General features: G+C 46.3%; 1 protein-coding gene across 1 annotated transcript in view; it reads left to right on the top strand.

The window, feature by feature from the left end:
* The window catches only part of slc28a1 (solute carrier family 28 member 1), a 100,319-nt gene that overhangs the window by 36,633 nt on the left and 38,160 nt on the right, over positions 1-25,526 (top strand). The window contains exons 3-9 of the mRNA XM_043680125.1: positions 9,787-9,868; positions 9,966-10,042; positions 13,827-13,918; positions 18,078-18,267; positions 20,731-20,872; positions 22,408-22,521; positions 24,754-24,831. Coding sequence (XP_043536060.1) covers positions 9,797-9,868; positions 9,966-10,042; positions 13,827-13,918; positions 18,078-18,267; positions 20,731-20,872; positions 22,408-22,521; positions 24,754-24,831 — 765 coding nt within the window. The 5' untranslated portion in view covers positions 9,787-9,796. The remainder of the gene's footprint in view (positions 1-9,786; positions 9,869-9,965; positions 10,043-13,826; positions 13,919-18,077; positions 18,268-20,730; positions 20,873-22,407; positions 22,522-24,753; positions 24,832-25,526) is intronic.

Genomic DNA, 25,526 nt, shown 5'->3' with positions numbered 1-25,526 from the left:
AACAGCACAGCAGGTCAGGCAGCATCCAGGGAACAGGAGATTCGACGTTTCGGGCACAGGCCCTTCTTCCCCCCCAGTTCAGGAAACTACAATGGTCTTCCCAGTCACATCTAACCAAATCATGGCAGAAAATGTCACTGGAAATTTTGAGATATCCTGGATAGGAGTTGAGTTTTTGGAATAGAGACAACTCCCTGACTTCAGGATCAGATGGGAGTCAGAACCCCAAATTCACCAAATTAGCTAATTATTAACCACAGGACCATTATTAAAGAGGGGGCAGGCACATGCTGCTCAAGGGCTAATAGGAGACCCCCAGCTGGGGCCTGGTATTAAGAATCTGATGATAATCATGAAAACATTGTCGATTGTCAGGAAAAGCCCATCTGGGGTTCACTCATGTCCTTCGAGGGAAGGAAACTGCCATCCTTACCTGGTCTGGCCAACATGTGACTCCAGACCCACAGCAACGTGGTGAACTCTTAACTGCCCTCTGGGATGGGCGATGAATGTTGAGAGTGTGTTGCTGGAAAAACACGGCAGGTCAGACAGTATCCGAGGAGCAGGAAGATCGCATTTCAGGCCGAAGCTCTTCATCAGGAATGAGCAATAATTGCTGACCCACTCAGCAACGCCCTCATCCTGTGAAGCAACAAAAAAGCACCAGAGGAGATGAAGCCTGTAGCTCAGGTGAGACAGCTAGAGAGGTGCCACTGTTTCCAGCCTCACATTGTTAAAACTTTTAACTGTAAAGTGACCCTCAGCAGTTGGACCACCATTGTGGAGGAGGAGCCTGCCCCATATAGCAGCTTGTGGGTTTGGTTCAAATGAAGCCAGATAGGCAGACAAGGCCTCAAAGCCTGCCTGGAGTACTTATCACCCCTGTCCGCCCATGCGGGCCATCAGGAGACTTGCAGACTACAGGCCTACCTCAGACTTGAGGAGCCTGCAGGCCCACTGCTCAGTAATCTGCCTTAATAGACTCCTCAACCTGCTCAATAAATTACCTGGTTCTTGGGTGAGGTGAGAAAAAGCCAATATGTTTGGGGGGGAGGTGATATTTGGGTGTTGGGTGACAGTGGCACACTGGAAATATCACTGGGCCTGTAAATCAAAGGTGCAGACTACACTTTGGGGCACAGTGTCAAATCCCAGCCATGACCACTGGTGGGATTTAAGCTCACCTAATGCACCTGGAATCAAAATCTAACCTCATGGTCAATTAGGGAGGTGAATGCCTTGTGGTATCATCACTAGACCAGTAATCCAGAAACCCAGGGAATATTCTGAGGTGAGATCAGGGATTGAAATGCTGCCATGGCAGATGGTGGAATTTGAATCCAATAAAAAAAAGTTTGGAATTAAAGGGTCTAATGATGACAATGAAACAATTCTCAATTGTCAGGAAAAGACTAATCTGGTTCATTAATGTCCTTTAGGGAAGGAAACTGCTGTCCTTGCCTGGTCTGGCCTACAGGTGACTGCAGACCCACAGCAACATGGTTGATTCATTAGGATTGGGCAATAAATTCTGGCCTAGCCGATGCTGCCCACTTCCTGTGAATGAATTTTAGAAAAGGAAAGCATAAATTGATTGTTTGCCCGTGGGATTCTCTGCCGTAGAAAGTGGCAAGGAGAAAACCTTGTGTTTTCAAAGAGGAGGCAGCTATTTCTCTTCTGGTTAAAGGGATCTGAGGGGGGGAGGGCGGGATTAGAGTTTTGAGTTTGATGATCATATCGAATGGCAGAGCAGGCCTGAGGGGCTGAATTGAAAATGTGTTGCTGGAAAAGCGCAGCAGGTCAGGCAGCATGCAAGAAACAGGAGAATCGACGTTTCGGGCATAAGCCCTTCTCCTGAAGAAGGGCTTATGCCCGAAACGTCGATTCTCCTGCTCCTTGGATGCTGCCTGACCTGCTGCGCTTTCCAGCAACACATTTTTCAGCTCTGATCTCCAACATCTGCAGTCCTCACTTTCTCCTGAGGGGCTGAATGGCCTACTCCTGCTCCTCTCTTCTACATTTCTATGAAACCAAACATCTTGTCTCTGTTATGCTCTGATAAACAAATGTAGCTGACCTTTGTAGGTCAAATCTCCTCCTGCACCTCCTATATTTATCCTGGCAATTTCTGTTGTAGTTACTGGGAACTTATTGGTATGGCCCTGTCACATTATGTACTCTGTAAATGGGCAATCCTCGTACACAATGTGAACCAAGTGATTAATGAACAAACCCAGTGACATCCCTTTGAGGTTTCTACGTGTGTCAGAGCGTGATGTAATTTACAAGACAATGTGAGAAATAGGTGAAACGCGTGTCTGCCGTTTCTGGACCCTGTGCTGTAATCTGCTGTAAGCAGATCTGAGGCGAGGATTACAGCAGCGAATAACTCGCCTCGTGACTCCCCCAAAGCCTGTCCACCATCAGGAGTGTGGTGGAATATTCCCACCTGCCTGGATGGGGGCAGCTCCAACATTTTTTTATTTCAAAAATATACTTTATTCATAAAATACTTTGATGGTCTGTACAGTTGGACATGCCATACATATGTGAACATTCCATTTCTTTGCATACCGAAACAGAGTAATCATTCCTACTTACAGGTCTGTACGATTACATTTTTAGCTGAGACGTCAGCAGAGCCCACATGACTGCGCGGGCCCCCTGTTCTTCTTTAGGCAGGCAGATGTTACAAGGTGGTCTTTCCCCACCACGCCTTGGCGGCAGCTGCCCCAAGCTTCAGCGCGTCCCTCACCACCTAGTCCTGGACCTTGGAATGTGCCAGTCTGCAACACTCAGTCGGGGTCAACTCCTTCAGCTGGAAGATCAACAGGTTTCGGGCAGCTCCAACTAATCTCAAGAGGCTTGACACCATTCAGGACTAAGATTAGATTAGATTACATTACAATGTGTAAACAGGCCCTTCGGCCCAACAAGTCCACACCGACCCGCTGAAGCGCAACCCACCCATACCTCTACATTTACCCCTTACCTAACAATACGGGCAATTTAGCATGGCCAATTCACCTGACCTGCACATCTTTGGACTGTGGGAGGAAACCGGAGCACCCGGAGGAAACCCACGCAGACACGGGGAGAATGTGTAAACTCCACACAGTCAGTCGCCTGAGGCGGGAATTGAACCCGGATCTCTGGTGCTGTGAGGCAGCAGTGCTAACCACTGTGCCAACGTGCCGCCCGCAATATCGCCTTCAGCAGCCAGTCCCTCCACCTCTGACACGCTGTGTGTTTCAGCTCAGACACATTGCAGCAACTCCCTGAGCCTGTGTTGACAATATTTGCACGAGTCAGTCTTCTGAAAGGGTTAAGGGTAAAGACTGCATTGAGTTCTGTCGAATCTCTGGTGTCGAGGCAGACAGGCAGAACAGCTGTGGATCTCAATGAAGAATAACCTACCACCTCAGTCTCAACACATAAGTTGTGCCTGATTATTATCACCAAGTAAACAACAGCTTCTTTCAGATCAAAGCTTCAGACTACCTTGTGGTTTTCCTCGCCCACTTTTGACTCAGGTCACCTTGTAGATGCAGTCAGGAAAAGGAATGGTCACAGCTATCTAACCAATTACATTTTGGCAATTGTTGGTATCGGCCATTCATACAACAGACAGTGCCTTTCAAACCTGTGACCTCTACTATCAAATACCCTCCAAGTTACTCACCATCCCAACTCAGAAATCTATCACTGGGTTAAAATCCCAGAGCTCCCTCCTCAATGACAGAGTGAATGTGCCCTGAACTCCAGCAGCTCACCACTGTTAAAGTACAGATTTGAGATGGCCCAGGGAATCCTTGTGGACTCAACCTGTAAGCCTCTCTTGGTTCATCCCGGAGATTATACTCTTTGGTAGTCTGGCATAAAAACTTCTTATAGACAGTTTAGTTTAATTTTAGTCATCTCCTTTATTTACCCATAGCGTCACTATTATAACATAACACTGATACCATAAGCTAAACTAACTAGGTTCTAATAGCCCAGGAGAGTAGGATATCCCTCTTCCTTTAAGAGCTCTCACAGGCTACTCTGTCCTACTGTCACAAACAGACTTCCCTTATACAAAAAAAACTGCATGTTCTTAATTAAACAGATAACAATGAAAGACAATAATTCAAAAGGGAGAGAAGTTAATTGACAGATCTATGTGAGCTTGACTGATCACTCCTACAAGCCTTGAGCTATCCATCAGGTGGGAAAAACAAATCCAGCCAAGTTAGGCGTCTGTGGCCAGATAAGTTCCTACATAGAGAAGTACTGGTCTAAACTAAGTGGGAGATGTTATCAGGTAACCTTGCACAACTCGCATGTCTGCTACAATTGTTTTACAAAATGGCTTCTTAGCAAGGAGGGCAAACTTTTCACCATAAAATGGCTTCCTAACAGATTGTGTCAGAATCTCTTCAATGTTAGGTTTAGAATAATTTTTAAGTTAGGTGTAGACTCCTGCTTTTCATGTTAAACACAGAATCATTCTGTACCCGAGGCTGAGATGTTACTGTAAGGTTGCATTTAAACCGATTCATTAGTGTTCGAATAAAACATGCTTTCTTTTCAGGGTTGTGATTCAAATTCAAGTAAGACATAAGATCTGGTTAGTTAGAATTGACAGTGGGGCAGTCTGCAAGGTCTGTAGAGTGGTCTGCAATAACAGCAAGTAAGTTAAAGCTTCATCAATATTCCCTTTTACAGAGTTTGCATTTCATAACCAGTAATGGCTACTCAAAATCATCATAAAGTCTCAAAAATGCAATTAAATTCAATCCATAACAAGTAAGCACAAAGAGTTAATTTTCTACTGGCTTTGTCTGTCTCAGCACTGAAATTCTCTCTCTCTCTCTCTCTCTCTAGCGTTCTATTGAACTATTAAGGCAGGGACTTATAACAGAAAAGATGTTTTTGCCGAAGTGCCTGCTGAGCTTGCAAGGGGTAATAAGAATCCATTATAATTGATAAGACCTGACCATTAATTACAAGGCTTTTGATAGTACTAAGTTTCATTTCAAGGTCAGAATCAAACACGATTTCGAGATGCCGGTGTTGGACTGGGGTGTACAAAGTTAAAAATCACACAAACAACCTGGTCTTAGTCCAACAGGTTTAATTGGAAGCACTAGCTTTTGAGCATCGCTCCTTCATCAAGTGATGGTGGAGTATAAGATCATAAGAGACAGAATTTATAGGAAAAGTTTACAATGTGATGTAACCAAAATTATATATTGAAAAAGACCTGGATTGTTTAAGTCTCTTTTAGAACGAACATATTGGTTTCAGTTCTTTCATATGTAAACCGCAGAACTTTTTTAAAAGTTACATCCTCAGATGAACTTTAACAATTGGTGTCATGTCGGCCTAGATAATGTATTTAAGGTGTGAGCTACCCTGTGTGAGACTGTCTGTGTCACAATGGTCAGACTGATTCTTATCTAAATAACGGATTTACAGAATCTTACATGGATTCATGCAGTTTTTGAGCAAAATAAAATGTAATTCTGCAAGTACGAATTCACCCCACAAACTTATATGTGTATGTGTGCATGAGAGTGTGTGTATGTGTGTGAGCGTGAGTGTAAAGGGCTAAAAGTGTGCGAGAGGGTGCATGTGTGAGTGTGGGAGTATTTGTGTGAACGTATGAGAGAGGGTCTGCGTGAGTGTATGGGTCTGTAGGACAGTGTGTGTACCTGTAGGTGTGAGTGTGTGTGTGTGTAAGAATGTCTATATGTGTGTAGGAGTGTTTGTGTGTGTGTAGGGGCGTCTGTGTGTCTATGTCTGTTTGTGTGTATGTGTTGATCTCTGTGAGTGTTTAGTGCAATGGAGTCACCTGTAGTGTTACATGAACCTAAGGTCCCGGTTGAGCCATCCCCATGTGTACCGAATTTGGTTATCAGCCTCTGCTCGGCCATTTTCGTTGTTGTCTGTCCTGAAGTCTGCCTTGGAGGACGGTCACCCATAGGTCCTAGGTTGAATGTCCCGGACTGCTGAAGTGTTGTCCGACTGGGAGGGAACACTCCTGTCTGGTGATTGTTGTGCGGTGCCCATTCATCTGTTGCCATAGCCCCTGCTTGGTCTTGCCAATGTACTATGCCTCAGGGCATCCTTGCCTGCAATGTATGAGATAGATAACGTTGGCTGTGTCACATGAGTCCCTGCCATGTGCATGGTGGGGGGTGTCCCCACGCTTAATGATGGTGGAATCAAACACTGTCATTAATTCTATAAAGGAACAGTTGTGAATGTTATCACTTGGTATCCTGTTTACACAGATTCACTGATGCTAAGACAAATGTCCTTAATTGCCTTAGAGCATCCTATATTAATTGGTGAGAACAGATGTTTCTATTGTCTGCATAACTTGGATTACCCCTCTTTTTTTCTGAGCCTCCCTGCCTGTCTATTTTCTAGTGTGCAGCAAATGTGTTCTATAATTCAACATTACATTTTAGTCAAAATGCTTAACAATAAGTTTTAAGGCTATAGACTTTCTCACCACCAACTTCATCCCACATAGCGAGGCCACACCCCAAAAGAGGAAATGCAAGATGTGCTCCCATTCTGGCAGACAATATCATGAAACAATGTTAACCCACATAACATCAGTCTGAGTACACTGCTGTAGCTAAGTCATCATTGTCTTACCAAACCATAGCACTGCCCTCGCACTGGACAGAGAGACGACAGGTGGTGATTTAACCTGAGGGTCACCCACACCTCAGGCGAGGGGAGAGGTTGCGAAGAAGAATCCTTCATGGTAACCCCAGCTGGTGATGGGAACTGAACCCACGCTGTTAATGTTACAGCCAACCAATTGAGCTAATCATCACCTAAATACTGCCGTAGTGAGAGGGGATAGTGCAGTGTTTATAAATTGGAGGAGGAAACATTCTTTAATCTGATAGAGGTAAAGATGCTGAGATGGTTGAACATTGCAAAGGGGGCTTCGTCATCCCTTGAAGGCAGAGTTGTCAAGTCATGAATCGAAGTAATTTTCCATCATATCCCAAAACCACCAAACGTTACACCCACCTGATTCAGGGAGGAGGCCGGTTCCAAATGCGAATGAGATCCCCACAACATTTTTAAAAGCCACTTTGAAATGTTTGAGAATGAATGGGAAGAGTTCACCATTGGTTGCCAGGTATCTCCATTTGCCCAATCAGCTGTTCTTAAAGGGATACCATGCTGAGGCTGATAGTCTGGCAGGGAAAGTGGTAACTGCCATTGGGGGTGGTTTTAAACCAGTTCAAAGGAGAACTGGGAATCTGAGGGATGACCCATCAAGAAGTGAGGTAAGCTGGTCACAGGAAGCAGAATAACGACGAGGGAGATTATGAGATGGGAGAAACAAAATAAAGCAGCAATTATACAGTGGAATAATGTTCAAAAATTAAGAGCACTCTTTCTGAATGCACTCAGCATTCACAATAAGGTAAATAACCTAAAGGCGCAGATGGAGGAACATGGGATAATCTAATTGCCATTACAGAAACATGGTTGCAGGGTGACCAGGACTGGGAACTGAAAGGAAAATTTGATGTTTAGGAAGGACAGCTCAGAAAGTAAAGAAGGTGGATTTGTGCTGATAATCAGTATATTAGTAAGGGAGGATTTCCGTTTGGAAAAACAATATGTGGAATCTGAAACAAAAAAAGGAAGTTGCTGGAAAAACTCATCAGGTCTGGTCGCAGCTTTGAAGAGAAATCAGAGTTAACCTTTCGGGTCCTTCATCTTCCTCAGGTTCTGAAGAAGGGTCACTGGGCCTTAACTCTGATTTCTCTCCACAGATGCTGCCAGACCTGATGAATTTTCCCAGCAATTTTGCTTTCTGATTTTCAGCATCTGCAGTCCATTGTTATTTTTGTTTGAATGTGTGGAGTTGTTTTGGGGAGAGATAAAAATCAGCATGGGGCAGCAGACATTGGCTGGAGTTACTTATAAGCCTCCAACCTGTAGTAGCAATGTGGGGTATGGTAATAATCAGGAGATAAGAGAATCATGTTGCCTGGGCAACACAGTTATCATGGGTGACTTCAATCTGCATATAGACTGGGTAAACCAGTGGAACACTGCAAGTTTGAAGGGTGAGTTTCTGGGGTGTATTTGGGTTGGTTTTCTGGGACAGTATGTTGAACAGCCAACTAGAGGATATGCTGTTTTAGATCTAATATTGTGTAACGAGAAAGGACGAAGAGACCTTCAAGGAATGCATAATTGCTGAAATGATCTGGAGGTGCCAGTGTTGGACTGGAGTGGGCAAGATCAGAAGCCACACAATACCAGGTTATAGTCTGACAGGTTTATTTGAAATCACAAGCTTTCAGAGCGCTGCTCCTTCATCAGGTGAAGCAAGAGAGAAACACACAGGCACGGAGTTTGTAGGTGGAGAGATCAAAAGATCATACAATTTTTTTTAAGATTAGATTACTTACAGTGTGGAAACAGGCCCTTTGGCCCAACCAGTCCACACCGACCCTCTGAAAAGCAACCCACCCAGACAGATTCCCCTACATTTATCCCTTCACCTAACACTATGGGCAATTTAACATGGCCAATTCACCTAACCTGCACATTTTTTGGACTGTGGGAGGAAACCGGAGCACGCGGAGGAAACCCACGGGGAGAATGTGCAAACTCCACACAGACAGTTACCTGAGGCGGGAATTGAACGCGGATCTCTGACGCTGTGAGGCAGCAGTGCTAACCACTGTGTCACCGTGCCACCCAGGTATGAATAAAATGTCAACAGCGGAATAACAAGTGAAAGAATGATCTATGATCTGATTAATTGAGGCAGAGAGATAATTACAATAGATTAAAAATCAGGTAGATTTTAAATTTTTTGTAACTATCCCTCTGCCTTCATTAATAGGTCATCCCTTCACTCGCTATTCAGCTGTTGACACTTTACTCACACCATCTGACATTTTTGATCGCCTGCAGAGACTTATTATTCAGCCTATCAACATCTCACTCAGACCATTTGTATGATCTTTTGATCTCTCTGCTTATAAATTCCATACCTGTGTGCTTCACTCTCACTTCACCCAGTGAAGCGCCCCGAAAGCTTGTGATTTCAAATAAACCTGTCGGACTCTAACCTGGTGTCGTCTGACTTCTGACCTTGTTTGCTTTAAATCATGAATGTCACATATTGTCTCGTATATCTTGGTGGTGGGGTGGGGGGTTCAGTGAAGAGTGCTCTGTCACCACAATCCACCACCATTTTGTTTCACCCAGAGGGTGGTGGGTACCTGGAATGCACGGCCATTGGAGGTGGTGGAAGCAATGTTTAAGGTATATCTTGATAGACACATGAACGGTGGACGGACAAAAGAATAGAAACCATGCCTGTGCAATAAGTGGCAGGTCTGAGTAAGGATTAGAATCAACACAGGCTTAGTGGGCCCGAAAGGCCTGTTCCTGTGCTATATTGATTTGCATTGGAAAAAATTGTATAATATTCCAACTGCGGCTGAAATGGTGTCTTACACAGTTCAACGTAGCCTTCTGACTCAAATATTCTATCCCCCTATAAATAAAACCTGAGATACTGTATGCCTCATCATGTTTCTGCGCACTTTTGATTTAATTCAGTCAGTGATGGCGGAACTAAACAAACGATTTTGCAACTTTTGGTCTACCGTGGTTGATTTGTTGGTTTAGAGGGATGCGTTCGATCAGTTTTCCACTTGCTTAAATGCTTCTGTCTCTCACTTTTGACGTGGAAGTTGTTTAAACTTTATTATTTCTTCTCTTTACTTGTGCCCTGCGCAGAATCTTAAAAATGAACGACGAAAATAATCATTCTGAAAAGAAACAGGATTACGCCAGAGAAAATGCAGCATTTGAACTAGAGGCGAGTACTCTTCTGACCCTTCACGTATTCTTCTATCCACTTCAGTCAGATTGTTAAAACCTTCAGATTTTGTTAAACATGTCCCTTCCTTCTTTAGGAAGATGTATCTTCCAAACCTCCAGATGACCCAAAGCCTGAAACACATGCAGGCAAGAGGAATTCCAAATTTCTGAGGTAAGTAGTTTATTTAATTAACGTAGCAGTTTACCTGTTTGATGCCGGGGGCGGGGGGAGGTTCTGAATAATAGCAACAGGAGGCCATTCCGTCCCTCGAACTGAATCTATTCAACAAGACTATGGTTGATCTGCCCTTTGACCCCAGTTGCTGCCCTTGCTCCATATCTCTGCACAGCCTCACCAGTCTGTGTCCTGTTACCCATGGGCCTTCAGGTGCTCAGACACACCTTTTCATTTCATTCTCGCCTGCCCAGATCCAATCTTAAGATTACATCATCTCACTCTATAGTCCAGGCCCCAAACCACACCAGTCCCCACCCCGAAGGGACAGTTCTTTTATGTCTAGCCTGACAAATCGATTAATTATTTGAAATGACAGATCATCGCTCCAACCTTGTAAGTCCCCAAGAATACAGGTCAGGCTTACGCTGTATAATTTAATGCCTTCTGCTTTGGTGTCATTCAGATGAATCTGCACTATGCATTCTTTGTTCTTTTAGAAGATCCTGTTTGCAAACCCCAATGTAAAATGTCCAAGGTCAGACATGATTTCTCTCCTTCGTATTGCTAATGGCCCATGTAAGATCACCAGTCAAGCTCAAAACGTGGCTCAATTAAATTTGCTAGAAGCAGCTCTTCATTGTACACAGGAACCTGTTCCTTGCAATCAAACAATATTTGCTCAAGAATTGCACCTTTTTTGAATTACTTGGGAGGGTGGGGAACATACAGTTCCTGATGGTTCCTCCATGACAACGCCTCAGCCAATCAGAGTCAAATTGCCAAACCAATCAGTACCCTTTCCTTTTGTAATGGAAATTGGTGTGATCATTGACAGAGAGCCAGTAATGCTTCATTCCACAGACAGTCATCTTAACCCTGTCACCTCATGCTTCCAATCTAATCAGCAAGCTTATGGAGAGGTTCAGGGATACTGGAGGTGACAGAATTTGCTCCTGAACATTAGGAGGCACTCCTGTGATAGTGACCATTGAGTATATTCAAAACAGAGAAAGATATGTTCTTGATTGCCAAGGGGGCCGAAGGTTATGGAAAGAAAGTGGGAAAATGGGGTTGAAAAACCTATCCGCCATGACTGAGTGATGGAGCAAACTCGATGGGCCGAATGGCCTAACCTCTGCTCCAGTGTCTCATGGTCTTCTGGCACTGTGAAGGAACAGAGTAGATGAATCTTTGCCCTACAATTGGCTGTGCTACAGAGGATGCGCAGTCACTGACAGCTGACATCAAATGGAATCCAAAAGTCTTTCATTGGCAATCAAATGGGAAAAAGGAAAAGGGGCAGTGGGCCTAATCAGGGATCAAAACGGGAACTTACAGATGGAAGTAGGGAGCTCAACTGAGGGTTTAAATTTGTGCCTTTCATCTGTCTTCACCAAAGAGAAAATGCTACCCAGGTCATTGTGAATGAGGAGGTGGTTCACATAACTGGAAGAGTTTAGAATTATTGAAGGCATTTTAAAGATTCTGTCTGTACTTATGATGCAGGTTACTGAGGGAAATGAGAGTAGAATTATAGGGATACCCGCTGTAATGTTTGAATTCCCCTCTGTACAGAAAGGATAGAATTCCTACAGTGGGGAAAGAGGCCCTTCAGCCCAACAAATCCACACTGACTCTCTGAAGAGTAGATAAAAACAATGACTGCAGATGCTGGAAACCAGATTCTGGATTAATGGTGCTGGAAGAGCACAGCAGTTCAGGCAGCATCTGAGAAAAGTAAAATCGACGTTTCGGGCAAAAGCCCTTCATCAGGAATACAGCCGAAGAGTAACCCACCCAGACCCATTCCCCTACTACTTTACATTTACACCAGACTAATGCACCTAACCTACACATCCCTGAACACTACGGGCAATTTAGCATGGCCAACTCACCTAATCTGGACTGTAGGAGGAAACCAGAGCACCCGGAGGAAAACCACGCAGGCACGGGGAGAACGTGCAAACTCCACACAGAGGCTGGAATCCAATCCGGGTCCCTGGCACTGTGAGGCAGCAGTGCTAACCACTGAGCCACCATGTCGGTATGTGGTATGTTGTAAAACTGTGTGGCCACTGTGTGGTATGTTATAGAAAGGAGGGGAGACAGTGATGTATATCGAATTGAAACACATAAAATTCTAACAGGGCTGAACACACTCGACAAAAGGAGGGTGTTTCTCTTGTTGGCGAGTGTCGAACCAGGAGACACAGACTCAGGATAAAGGGGTAGACCATTGAGGACTGAGATGAGGAAACATTTCTTCATTCAGTGAGTAATGAACCTGTGGAATTCTCTCCCGCCCAAGTCTGTGGAGGTCAAGTCACTAAAAATATTCAAGAAAGAGATTGATACTTTTAAAAAATTCATTCATGTACTGAGGGAATTGACGGCTAGGCCCAGCATTTATTGCCCATCCCTAATTGCCCAAGGGGCAGTTTAAGAGTCAACCACATTGCTGTGGGTCTGGAGTCACATGTAGGCCAGACCAGGTAAGATAGCATTTCCTGTGCTAAAGGGCAGTAGCGAGCCAGATGGGCTTTTCCAATAATTGACATTTTTAGGGTGAAAGGGGGAATATCGTGTTGCTATAGAGGAGCAGCCACGATTATGTTGAATGGTGGGGCAGGCTTAAAGGACTGAATGAGCAAGGCATTAGCCAGGGTGCAGAAAAGATTGAGATGAATGAACCCAGAGGTGTGAGGTTTCAGTCACATGGATAGCTTGGAGAAGTTGGGACAGTTCCCCTTGGAGAAGGTCGAGAGGGGAGATGTTTGAATCCGCATGGAATGTGTACGGAGTAGGGAGGAAGGACCTGTTCCCATTGATGGGAGGGTCAAGAACAAGAGGGCATGAAGAGAAGCATTGCCTATATAAGGACATTTTCCCCCCCAGCAAGAGGTTAGGTTTTGGAATGCACTGTCTGACAGTGTGGGGCCGGCCTGTTCAATTCAGCCCTTCCAGAAGAATAAGCTTCATTCCTGATGAAGGGCTTACGCCCAAAACATCGACTCACCTGCTCCTCGGATGCTGCCTGACCTGCTGTGCTTTTCCAGCGCCACCCTCTCGACTCTGATGTCCAGTCCTCACTTTTGCCTTCCAGAAGGCTATGCAGGTTATAGAGCAAAGACAGAGGATGTTGCTTTAACAAAGGGTCAGTAGAGACAACCAGAGCAAACCCACGCAGACACGGGGAGAATGTGCAAACTCCACACAGACAGTCACCCGAGGCTGGAATCAAACCCTGGTGCTGTGAGGCAGCGGTGCTCACCACTGAGCCACCATGCCGCCCTGTATAACAGGTAGCTGATTGGAAACTTCCCACTTCACATTTCAGCTCTAGACAACTTTGACCGTATTATTTACACACTTTGAAATTAACAACTCTCACCCCAATCATTGCAAAGTTACCCAATTTTCATTTTCATTCACCAATTGTTCTCTCCCTTCCTCTCCAGTCTTTCACGAATCGATTCCGACATGAAGAGTATTTCTGCAGCTTGTAATGAGTATTGTATCTCAGTCACAGTGTGACGTGGGAATTGTCATGATGGAACGAGGTCACTGTCTGGACTCAGAGTTCTGATGACTAGTTGACCCCTCTCAATCTAACACAAGTGACAAGTTGCCCACAGGTAGTTGTTGGTGCCTCAACTCGATTCCAAGAGACACAACAACAATCCGTTTAAGAATCTCAATAGAGAGAATGAAAGTTTGGCTCATGGCAGCGTATCATGTCTGAACAATGGGTTAATAAACAAATGTTTGTCTTTTCCAGCAAAGTATCTGAGTCTGCCTCAAGAGCAAAGTCAGTCTACAAAGCCCACTTGACTGTAATTAAGTACATCATCTTGGCCATACTCCTTGCAGGTAAAAGTTAACGCTTGAAGGCACTGAATCTCATGGTAACTAATTCCTAATATTTTCTGGGTTTAAACACTGTCCTCTGTAGAACTATAGGAGAGCTAATGTGAATGAAATGATTGAGCTCTGAATTAACAGTCACGTGATTAAGACTCTGAGAAGTAAGGATTGGGAGAGCTGTAGTGGGGAGCTGTATGACAGAGATCAGTATTTTCTGCACTGGTGTCCTATTCCTGATGAAGAGCTTTTGCCCGAAACTTCGATTTTCCTACTCCTCCGATGCTGCCTGACCTGCTGTGCTTTTCCAGCACCACTCTGACCTAAATTCTGGTTTCCAGCATCTGCAGTCCTCACTTTTGCCCTGAATAAGAACTTGTTGGGAATCCTGATGGCATGCTAATAGTCACTATGAGATAAGAGAGGGGTGCAGTGGGCTCAGGGTAGGAACAGTCTAGTCTAATAGAGTAACCTCTGCTACACAGGACACAACCCAGACACCCAGTTAGCAGAATCCACAAAGTCTCAAGGTGCTAGTGAAATCCACGGAGAAACTGAAATCATCTTCTTAAGACCAGTAGAAATAGGAATGGGAGTGGGCCATTCGGTCTCTCAAGCCTGCCCTGCCATTCTGTGGCTGATCCAATATTCCTCATGTCCACTTTCCTGCCCTTTCCCCATAAATCTTGATTCCCCAACTGATCAAGAGTTTATTTGTCTCAGTCACAAATATACGCAAGGACTCTACCCCCTCCGCTCTCTGTGGCAAGGAGTTCTTAGGACTCACAACCCTCTGAGAGAATAAATTAGATGAGATTTACAGGCCCTTCAGCCCAACAAGTCCATACCGACCCTCCGAAGAGTAACCCACCCAGACCCATTCCCCATATTCACCCCTGACAATGGGAAATTTAGCACGACCAATCCACCCTAACCTGCACATCTTTGGACTGTGGGAGGATACCGGAGCACCCGGAGGAAACCCACGCAGACACTAGGTGAATGTGCAAACTTCACACTGACAGTCACCCAAGGCAGGAATCGAACCTGGCTCCCTGGCGCTGTGAGGCAGCAGTGCTAACCACTGAGCCACCTTGCTGCCCCTTTCTTAAAAAAAAATGGAAAAAAAATTGCTCCTCATCTTGGTCTTAAACTGGTTCCCCTTTATTCTGATCTTCTTGCCCTCTGGCCCTCAGCTCTCCCATGAGGGGAAACATCCTCTCAGCATTTACCCCGTCAAGCCCTTCAAGAATTCAATATGTTCCAGTGAGATCACCCCTCATTTTTCTAAACTCCAGAGTTGAATTCCAACCTTTTTTAGCCTTTGCTCATTATACAACTCCTCCATCCCAGGGATCATCCGAGTGAATTGTATCAGGACACAGATGTTATACAGCAGTTATACAAAACCCTGGTTAGCTCCCACTGGGAGGACTGTGAGCAGAACTGGGCACTACACCTTAGGAAGGATAGATTGGTCTTGGAGGGAATAGGCTTACGAGAATGATACACAGTTTCAGGGGTTACATTATGAGGAGAGATTATACAAGTTAGACCTGTTAAGAAAGCATATGGTGTTTGGGCTTTCACTAACAGGGGGATTGAGTTTAAGAGCCGTGAGATCTTGTTGCAGTTCTATAAAACTTTGGTTAGACCGCACTTGGAATACTGTGTCCAGTTCTGGTCGCCCTATTATAGGAAAGATGTGGATGTTTTGGAGAGGGTTCAGAGGAGGTTTACCAGGATGCTGCCTGGAATGGAGGGCTTATCTTATGAAGAGAGGTTGACTGAGCTCAGACTTTTTTCATTGGAGAAAAGAAGGAAGAGAGGGGACCTAATTGAGGTGTACAAGATAATGAGAGGCATAGATAGAGTCGATAGCCAGAAACCTTTTCCCAGGGCAGAAATTGTTAACACAAGGGTTCATAGTTTTAAGCTGTTTGGCGGAAAGTATAGAGGGGACGTCAGAGGCAGGTTCTTTATGCAGAGAGTTCTGAGAGCATAGAATGCGTTGCCAGCAGCAGTTATGGAAGCGAGGTCATTGGGGATATTTAAGAGACTGCTGGACATGCATATGGTCACAGAAATTTGAGGGCTCATACATTAGGTTTACCTCACATGAGGATCAATGGTCGGCACAACATCGTGGGCTGAAGGGCCTGTTCTGTGCTGTACTGTTCCACGTTCTATGACTTCAATTGGTCAAAGAGGTTGGACTGGCATCAAGGAGGAGAACGAGGTAGCGAGGCGTAGAGAGGGAGTCCCAAAGCCCAGGCCCCATGCAGCTGAGGACCTGGCTACCAACAGTGGAGCGAATCATCTTGGGGATTGTAATGGGGCCAGGTTCTCACGAGGAGTTTGGTTCTCTCTGCGAGAGGAGATTCCAAGTTTCGTGGCGGGATCGAGTCCACGGAGGGATTTGAAAACTAGGATGAGAACTCTGAAAAAAACTGAGGCCTAGCTGAGGTCTGGAATTCCCTCCCTGCACCCCTCGACTTCGCACTCCCACCTCTCTGATCAAACGTTAGCTCATCTTCCCTAATACCTCCTCACGGTGGGGGGGGGGGTCAGTGTGAGGTGGATTGAGCACCTTAAACTCGGGTGGTTTTTGCTTTCACCCCCTCAGCAACACCGCCTCCCCCCCACCATCAGAAAGCCTGAGACGACAGGTCAATGGAATCCTAAAATGGAATGGCACAACTGAAGACCATTCAGCACATTGTGCCGTTGCTGGACATGGAAAGAACCATCTTTTTGAGCCAAATCTTTCCTCCTTTAGCAACATCCTGTTTTTATTTCTTTCCCTCTTTAACATGTTACCCTTTTGCCTTTCGAAGGGAACAGCTGGATCGGATTCAGCATCTTTCCAGATAGTGCATTCCAGGCTGTAATCCCTCACTGCATACTTTGGTTCCTTCCTCACCGACCCTCTGGTTCTTAGGCCAAATGTCCACAGTCCATATTGTCTGTGGCTCACTCTTCCTGGCCCTGGAAAGATTCACTCTCTCTGTCTCCATCTCGAAAGCCTGCATGAGCAGCTTGAATTTCCCCTTTCACCCTCCTTGTGCTGAGACCTGCCTTCACCATCAAAATTCATAGAATCCCGACAGTGTGGAAGCCGGCCATTTAGCCCATTGACTCCACACCGTTCCTCCGAACAGCACCCCACCCAGACCCACCATATCCCCCTAACCCTGTATTTCCTATGGCTCGCCCATCTCGCCTGCACATCCCTGGACACTATGGGGCAATTTCTCATGGCCAATCCACTCTAAGCTGTTAATCTTCAGACTGTGGGAGGAAAACGGAGCACCCGGAGGAAACCCACACAGACACGGGGAGAACGTGCAAACTCCACACGGACAGTCGCCTGAGGCTAGAATCGAACTCTCTGTCTGAGCTCTGTCCACCAGCCTCAAACACCAAAAAGGGCCTCAGTTTGAGTATCGTGTTCAACTCTGGGCAGCAGTAGGATGGTGAGGCCTTAGAGATGGAATCAGAGCTGAGAGATCTCAGTTACGTGGAGAGGTATGGTGACTGCTCTGCCCAGGATCACAAGAAACTACAGAGAGTTATGAACACAGCCCAGTCCATCACACAAACCAACCTTCCACCCATTGGCTCCATCTACACTTCCCACTGCCTCAGGAAGGCAGCCAACATCATCAAAGACCCCTCCCACCCTGGTTATACTCTCTTCCACCCTCTTCCATTGGGTAGCCGATACAAAGTTTGAAACACATATCAACATATTCAAGAACAGCTGATTCCCCGCTGTTATCAGACTAATGAACGGACCTCTCTTTTTGAGAGTTGATCTTTCTCTGCACCGTCTCTGTAGCAGTAACACTACATTCTGCATTCTGTTCTATTACCCTGGCATAGTTATGTAAGGAATGAATTGTCTGGTTAGTGTGCAAAACAATAATTTTCACTGTATCTCGGTGCATGTGACAATAATAAACCAAATCCAATCAAAAAGTCTGGAAGCAATTTGGCTCAGTCAGAGCTCTGGAACTTCATGCCAATCCAGGTTTCAAATGGGCTCCAATATCTGACAAAGCACAGACCTTAATGATCCACAAAACTAGAAGAAGCATTAATTAATTTAATCAATTAATTAAAAGAAAATCAATGAATGCTTTGCTCTGTTACTCCCCTAACCCAGGCTTTCTAGCATTCCTCATCACTGCCTGCATACTCAACTTTCATCGAGCCATCGCCCTCTTGGTCATGACCTGTGTCGTTGCTTTCTTTGTGGTTTACGACCTCATCAAGAGATTTCTGGGAAAAAGAATCGTCCATTTCTTCTCACCTGTGAGTTCGCGGCTCAAGCAACGCTCCAGATGGTTTAAATGGTAAGCTGTTTCCTTTCAGACATCTGGAAGCTTTGTGCTTCTTAACTTCAGAGAGTCATAGAATCCCTACACTGCAGAATGAGGCCATTCGGCCTATCAAGTCTGCATTGATCCTCCAAAGAACATCGCCCCATAACCCCTCATTTCCCCTGGCTGATCCAACTAGCCTGCACGTCCCTGGACACTATGGGACAATGTCCCATGGCCACCCTGACCTGCACATCTTTGGACTGTGGGAGGAAACCTGGAGCACCCGGAGGAAACCCACGCAGACACGGGGAGAATGTGCAAACTCCACACAGACAGTCGCCCGAGGCTGGGATCGAACCTGGGTCCCTGGTGCTGTGAGGCAACAGTGCTAACCACTGAGCCCCCGCAATCTTGACTGAACTCTCTTGAGTCCCGATTTGGAGATGCCGGTGTTGGACTGGGGTGGACAAAGTTAAAAATCACACAACACCAGGTTATAGTCCAACAGGTTTAGCACTAGCTTTCGGAGCGCTTGATGAATTAAACCCGTTGGACTGTAACCTGGTGTTGTGTGATTTTTAACTCGAGTCCCATGATGCTTTACAGAAAGAAACACAGTCGCATTAAACACTTATTCCTGAAGAGTGTGTAGATGTTTAAGGCCGCCAAGGTGTTTGGGGAAAACACAGGAAAATGGCACTGAGGTCGAGGATCAGCCATGATCACATCGAATGGTGGAGTAGGCTATTGGGGCAAAATCGCCTCTTCCTGCTCCCAGTGTCTGTGTTCCCTGGAGATGTCCGGGTGGATTTCATTGCTAATGAATCAATCTGTTTCTCCAGGGAGATGTTGGGGGCAATGCTGGCTGACAATTGGTCCCAAGCCAATTGGTGAAACGGAAGCAAAGGCACAGGGATTTTCCTGGACGGAGATGTTTATTCACACCTCAGCAATCCGACAGACCTCCTGACTACACCGCCCCTTCCTTTAATACTGTTGAGAGGAACCAAATTGACCAACTCAACAAAAAAACAATCAACACGCCCTTTAAAGGGGAACATCATCAGGAAAACAAATTACCAACAGAAACATAACAAATTAAGTTAAGGTGTGAATCTGGGGGTGACAATTTGATTTGCCCATCCCCCGCAGTAGCCACCTACGGGGGGCAGCCCACTGTCTGTGGTCACCCCCCCACACCACCCCCGATGTGGGAGAGAGATAGGCGGGCAGGTCTAATGTTCTCCCCATCTCCTACTGACCATCTTTGCCAAAGCCACAAAGAAACCCTCCAAATTGCCCACCCATGGGGTAGCCAAACATCAGGGGCATGGGCCTGAAGTATAATCAAAGCTTAATTAGAAGCCAACCCTTCCCCCCCCCCCCCCATCCCATCTCTTTAAATAATGAAGAAACACAGACTCCTCAACCCTCAGAAAATACAGGCGACCTGAACCTCCCTTTGCTCGGGACTGCTGCACACTCTGTTCCTTCACTCCAAATCCTGGACGGTAAATGGGAAGACTCCGGTCTCCACGAGGCATTTCTGCACCTTCTCGATGACCGTTGGAATGTCGAGGCATGTCCGAACTATCGAAGGGGATGAAGGGAGTGCAGGAACAAACTGCTCAGGAAAATCCTCCTGGAGTGCGGAATACCCTCCGAGGGGGGACCCTGCAAGACTGCTCAAATTGTCGAGGTCCCCTTTTGATATAAGCTCAATGCTAAACCCTTCATTAAAACCTACCCTTTTATTTTTACTTGCCTCCAGTGAGAATGACCATGTCAATTGGCTATTGCTTGTCTTGCTTGGGAGACAGTTGTTGACACTAGCCCTCAGATGTTAGCAAGGAGGATTTTGTAGGGTTGACAGGAGTGTGTGTGCATGTGTGTGTGTGTGAGTGTGTGTTTTTGTGTGCGTGTATGTGTGCGTGTGTCTGCGTACGTGTGTCTCTGTTTCTGTGTGTGTGTGTGTGTGTGTCTGCGTGCATGTGCCTCTGTTTCTGTGTGTGTGTGTGTGCACACGTGCGTGTGTGTGTTTATTGGAATTTGGAGCTGTCCGATACACTAAGGGGCTGCCTAAGCCCGTCAGAGTCAGCCACCTTGCTGTGGGCAGGGAGTCACATGTCTGCCAGATCATGTAAGAATGGCAGATGTCCTTCCTGAAAGAACTTTAATGACACTCATTTACCCTTAATTAAGTCATTGACCTAACACTAACACATGCAAGACCATTGGTTCACAATATCTCTGTCCAGTCTTTCAATGGAGGCTTGAGATGTTCACCATCCAGGGGAGGAGTCAAGTAGGGTCTCTGTTTGAATATTTTCACAATAATCTTGTGTGCACCAAATGACCTCACCATGAACTCCCGTGCTATCTATAATATTTTAATATTCTTACAATATTTCACCTCAATCTTAACAGTGGTTAAACAAAATACATCTAAATAAAGAAATGAGCAAATTGTTTCTCCTTATTGGTTTCCATCAGGATAATTAGCATGTTGGCTTTGGTGGGTTTGATCACCTGGTTGGCCGTTGACACTGCGAAGAGGCCCGAGCAGTTAATCTCCTTCGGAGGGTTGTGCATGCTCGTCATCATACTCTTCATCTTCTCCAGAAAACATCAGGCGGTGAGTCAACTTATCCCTATAGTGTCCCACCAAACCCTGCCCCAATCAACAAGAGCCTCTCGTAGGAGATGGGAGATGGGGGGAGGGAAGATGGAGGTAGGGAGTTGATAGGAATGGCATTATTAAACTGGAAAGAGTGCAGAAGAAATTTACAAGGATGTTGCCTGGGCATTCCTGCTAATGGACTTATGCCCAAAACGTTGATTTTCCTGCTCCTCGGATGCTGCCTGACCTGCTGTGCTTTTCCTGCAACACACTCTTTGACTCTGTTTGCCTGGATTCAAAGGTCTGAGTTATAGGGAGAGGTTGGACAAGCTAGGACATCTTCCTTTACAGCATAGGAGACTGAGGGGGGACTTTATAGAAGTGAATAAGATCATGAGAGGCATGGATAGGGTGAATGCACTCAATCTTTTTCCCAGAGTTGGGGAATCGAGGGCGAGAGGGCATCAGTTTAAGGTTCGAGGGGAAAGAATAAAAGGGAACATGAGGGCCAACTTTTTTACACAAAGGGTGGTACGCATATGGAATGAGCTGCCAGGGGAAGTGGTTGTGGTGGGTACATTAACAACATTTAAAAGGCATTTGGACAAATATATGAATAGGAAAGGATTAAAAGGATATGGGCCAAGTGCAAGGGTTAGCGTGATTGGACATTTTGCTCAGCATGGACTCATTTGGACCAAAGGGCCTGTCTCTGTGCTGTAGGACTCTACGACTCTATTTGATGGAGAGAATAAGGAAAATCTGTTCTCACTGGCAGGAGGGTAGGTAAAGCCAGAATAGATTGAAGTTCATTGATAAAAGTGACCTGGAAGTGGCTTGGGGGAGAGGGTGAGTGAAATATAGTTAAACTGGAGTTTATAAAGGTCGGGAAATCACCTCCAGAAAAGGTGATGGAAACAAATTCAGGCGCACAGTAGCTCAGTGGTTAGCACTGCTGCCTCACTGCACCAGGGACCCGGGTTCAATTCCACCATCAGGCCATGGGGAGTTTGCACATTCTCCCCGTGTCTGCGTGGGTTTCCTCTGGGTGCTCAGGCTTCTTCCCACAGTCCAAAGATGTGCAGGTTTGAGTGAATTGGCCATGGGAAATGCAGGGATAGGGTAGGCAGGTGGATCTGGGTAGGATGTCCTTTGGAGGGTCAGTGGACCAAATGACCTCTTTCCACACTGTATGGGTTCTATGATTCAAATTCACTAATCGCTTTGAAGAGGGAATTGGTTAATAAATGTACAGGAAATCTTGCAAGGCTCCAAGAAAAGATTAGATTGATTTGCAAAGCTCTTCAATGTGCTAGCACTGAAATGATAGGCTGAAAGATTTTCTGTGCTGTGATATTCTCTGATTATATGATCAGGCCGATAAGGAATACCCCTGACATATCCCACAGGTTATGAATACTAAGCATTTGGCTAAAAGACACAGGCTAAACTGCAGTGAGATCCCTCTGATGCGGTGTGTGTGTGTTATATTGAGGAATATTCAAAGCTCCGAGTCTCATTGTCACTAATTCTCACTTCCTGCTGCTCAGGTATCTTGTCGAACTCTGTTTGTGGGACTAGGCCTGCAATTCATTCTGGGAATCTTGATCATCAGAACGGAACCCGGCTTTCAGGCTTTCAAATGGCTGGGGGAGCAAGTCCAGGTAAGAGCAACAGATCGGACATGGCCCAGAGCTGGTCTCCTCCTCAAACCAGGGCATTTCACCAGCACACTGCAATGATTTGGCATCGTCAATGCACATTCAATACAGGAATACGCAACTGGTCCCTGGGTATACACAGGGCTGAGTACACACTGGTCCCTGGGTATACACAGGGCTGAGTACACACTGGTCCTTGGGTACACACAGGGCTGAGTACACACTGATCCCTGGGTACACACAGGGCTGAGTACACACTGGCCCCTGGATACACACTGGTCTGAGTACACACTGGTCCCTGGGTATACACAGGTCTGGGGCACACATTGGCCTGAGTACACATTGGGCCCTGGGTATACACAGGTCTGGGGCACACACTGGCCTGAATGCACACGTCCCCGGGTATACACAAGTCTGGGGCACACACTGGCCTGAGTACACACTGGTCCCCGGGTATACACAGGTCTGAGGCACACACTGGCCTGAATACACACCGGTCCCTGGGTATACACAGGTCTGGGGCACACACTGGTCTGAGTACACACTGGTCCCTGGGTATACACAGGTCTGAGGCACACACTGGCCTGAATACACACCGGTCCCTGGGTATACACAGGTCTGGGGCACACACTGGCCTGAGTACACACTGGTCCCCGAGTATACACAAGTCTGAGTACACACTGGTCTGAGTACACACTGGTCCCTGGGTATACACAGGTCTGGGGCACACACTGGCCTGAATACACACTGGTCCCCGGGTAGAAACAAGTCTGGGGCACACACTGGCCTGAGTACACACTGGTCCCCGGGTATACACAGGTCTGGGGCACACACTGGCCTGAATACACACCGGTCCCTGGGTATACACAGGTCTGGGGCACACACTGGCCTGAGTACACACTGGTCCCCGGGTATACACAGGTCTGGGACACACACTGGCCTGACTACACACTGGGCCCCTGGGCCCCGGGTATACACAGTTCTGGGACACACACTGGTCTGAGTACACACTGGTCCCTGGGTATACACACAGTTCTGGGACACACACTGGTCTGAGTACACACTGGTCCCCGGGTATACACAGGTCTGGGGCACATACTGGTCTGAGTACACACTGGCCTGAGTACACACTGGTCCCTGGGTATACACAGGTCTGGGACACACACTGTCCCCGGATATATACAGGTCTGGGACACACAATGGTCCCCGGGTATACACAGGTCTGGGGCACACACTGGTCCGAGTACACACTGGGCCCTGGGTATACACAGTTCTGGGACACACACTGGTCTGAGTACACACTGGTCCCTGGGTATACACAGGTCTGGGACACACACTGGTCTGAGTACACACTGGTCCCTGGGTATACACAGGTCTGGGACATACACTGGTCTGAGTACACACTAGTCCCTGGGTATACACAGGTCTGGGACACACACTGGCCTGAGTACACACTGGTCCTCGGGTATACACAGGTCTGGGACACACACTGGTCTGAGTACACACTGGTCCCTGGGTATACACAGATCTGGGACACACACTGGTCTGAGTACACACTGGTCCCTAGGTATACACAGTTCTGGGACACACACTGGCGTGAGTACACACTGGGCCCTGGGTATACACAGGTCTGGGGCACACATTGGTCCAAGTACACACTGGTCCCTGGGTATACATAGGTCAGGGGCACACACTAACCTGGGTACACACTGGGCCCTGGATATACACAGGTCTGGGGCACACACTGGCCTGAGTACACACTGGGCCCTGGGTATACACAGAGATCTGGGACACACACAGGTCTGAGTACACACTGGTGCCCGGGTATACACCGAGGAATGGGGCTCACACTGATCTCTGGGGTGCACTCTGGTCTAGTATTTGGGGTACCCACTAGTTTTTGGAGTGTCCACTAGTTTCTTGTGTACACTCACTAGTTTCTCAGGTATACACTGCATCTTGACCCCTTTCAGCCCTGATCTAAATCCTAGGCTTGCACTCTTCAGCTGACTAAAGAAGGTGGTGGGAGTTGCTGCCAATGCACCAATTGGTCGGGTGGTTTCAGGGGCGATGAAGCGACCGAGTGCAGAGACTGAATTGTCTTGGATTTAATTCTCACCCGAGTGACGTTAGTCCATTCCACTCAATCACTGATTGAAAAAAGAACTCAAACAGCATCAAAGTAATGTTGCAGTCGTGTGTGAGGTCCCGAACCTTGTCTCTTTCCTCTTGCAGATCTTTTTGAACTACACAAAAGCCGGGTCCAGCTTTCTGTTTGGAGATGATCTCATCAATGGTCTTTTTGCATTTCAGGTCAGCCTCTCCTTCTTTATCAATTCTTATATTTTTTTGGAGTCAGTTCACACATTAGTCACAGTGAAAATGCTAATATTGGTGATAGGAGCAAATTACTGCAGATGCTGGAGTCTGAATGGAAAGCAACAAATGCTGGAGATCACAGCAGCATCCAGGGAAAGCTATTGTTTTGAGTCTTGATGACTCTTCATTAGAACTGACACTAGGGGGAATGGCATTTATGAAATAGTGAGGGTGAGGGGGTGGAGGAGAAAGGATGTTGAGAGTTCAGATTCGGTAATCGGAATGTGAGAAAGGTGGAACAATGGTGTGTCCAACTGCCAAAATGGAAAAAACAAACAGTCCCTCTGGAGTGGGGGAAGGGGAGAGAGGACATGGTGGCAGCGAACGTAACGTTTAAAAGAAAAGGAAGGAATGGGAATGGGTTCCCAATTTGAAGCTGTTGAACTCAGTCTTAAGTTCAGAATTAAAAATCACACAACACCAGGTTATAGTCCAACAGGTTTAATTGGAAGCACACTAGCTTTCGGAGCGACGCTCCTTCATCAGGTGGTAGTGGAGGGCTCAATCCTAACACAGAATTTATAGCAAAAATTTACAGTGTGATGTAACTGAAATTATACATTGAGAAATTGATTGTCTGTTAAGCCTTTCATCTGTTAGAATACAGTGATAGTTTCACTTCTTTCATG

The sequence above is a fragment of the Chiloscyllium plagiosum genome, chromosome 40 (assembly GCF_004010195.1).
Source record: "Chiloscyllium plagiosum isolate BGI_BamShark_2017 chromosome 40, ASM401019v2, whole genome shotgun sequence".
In the NCBI taxonomy this organism is placed as follows: Eukaryota; Metazoa; Chordata; class Chondrichthyes; order Orectolobiformes; family Hemiscylliidae; genus Chiloscyllium; species Chiloscyllium plagiosum.
This window is presented reverse-complemented; position numbering and strand designations above follow the sequence as displayed.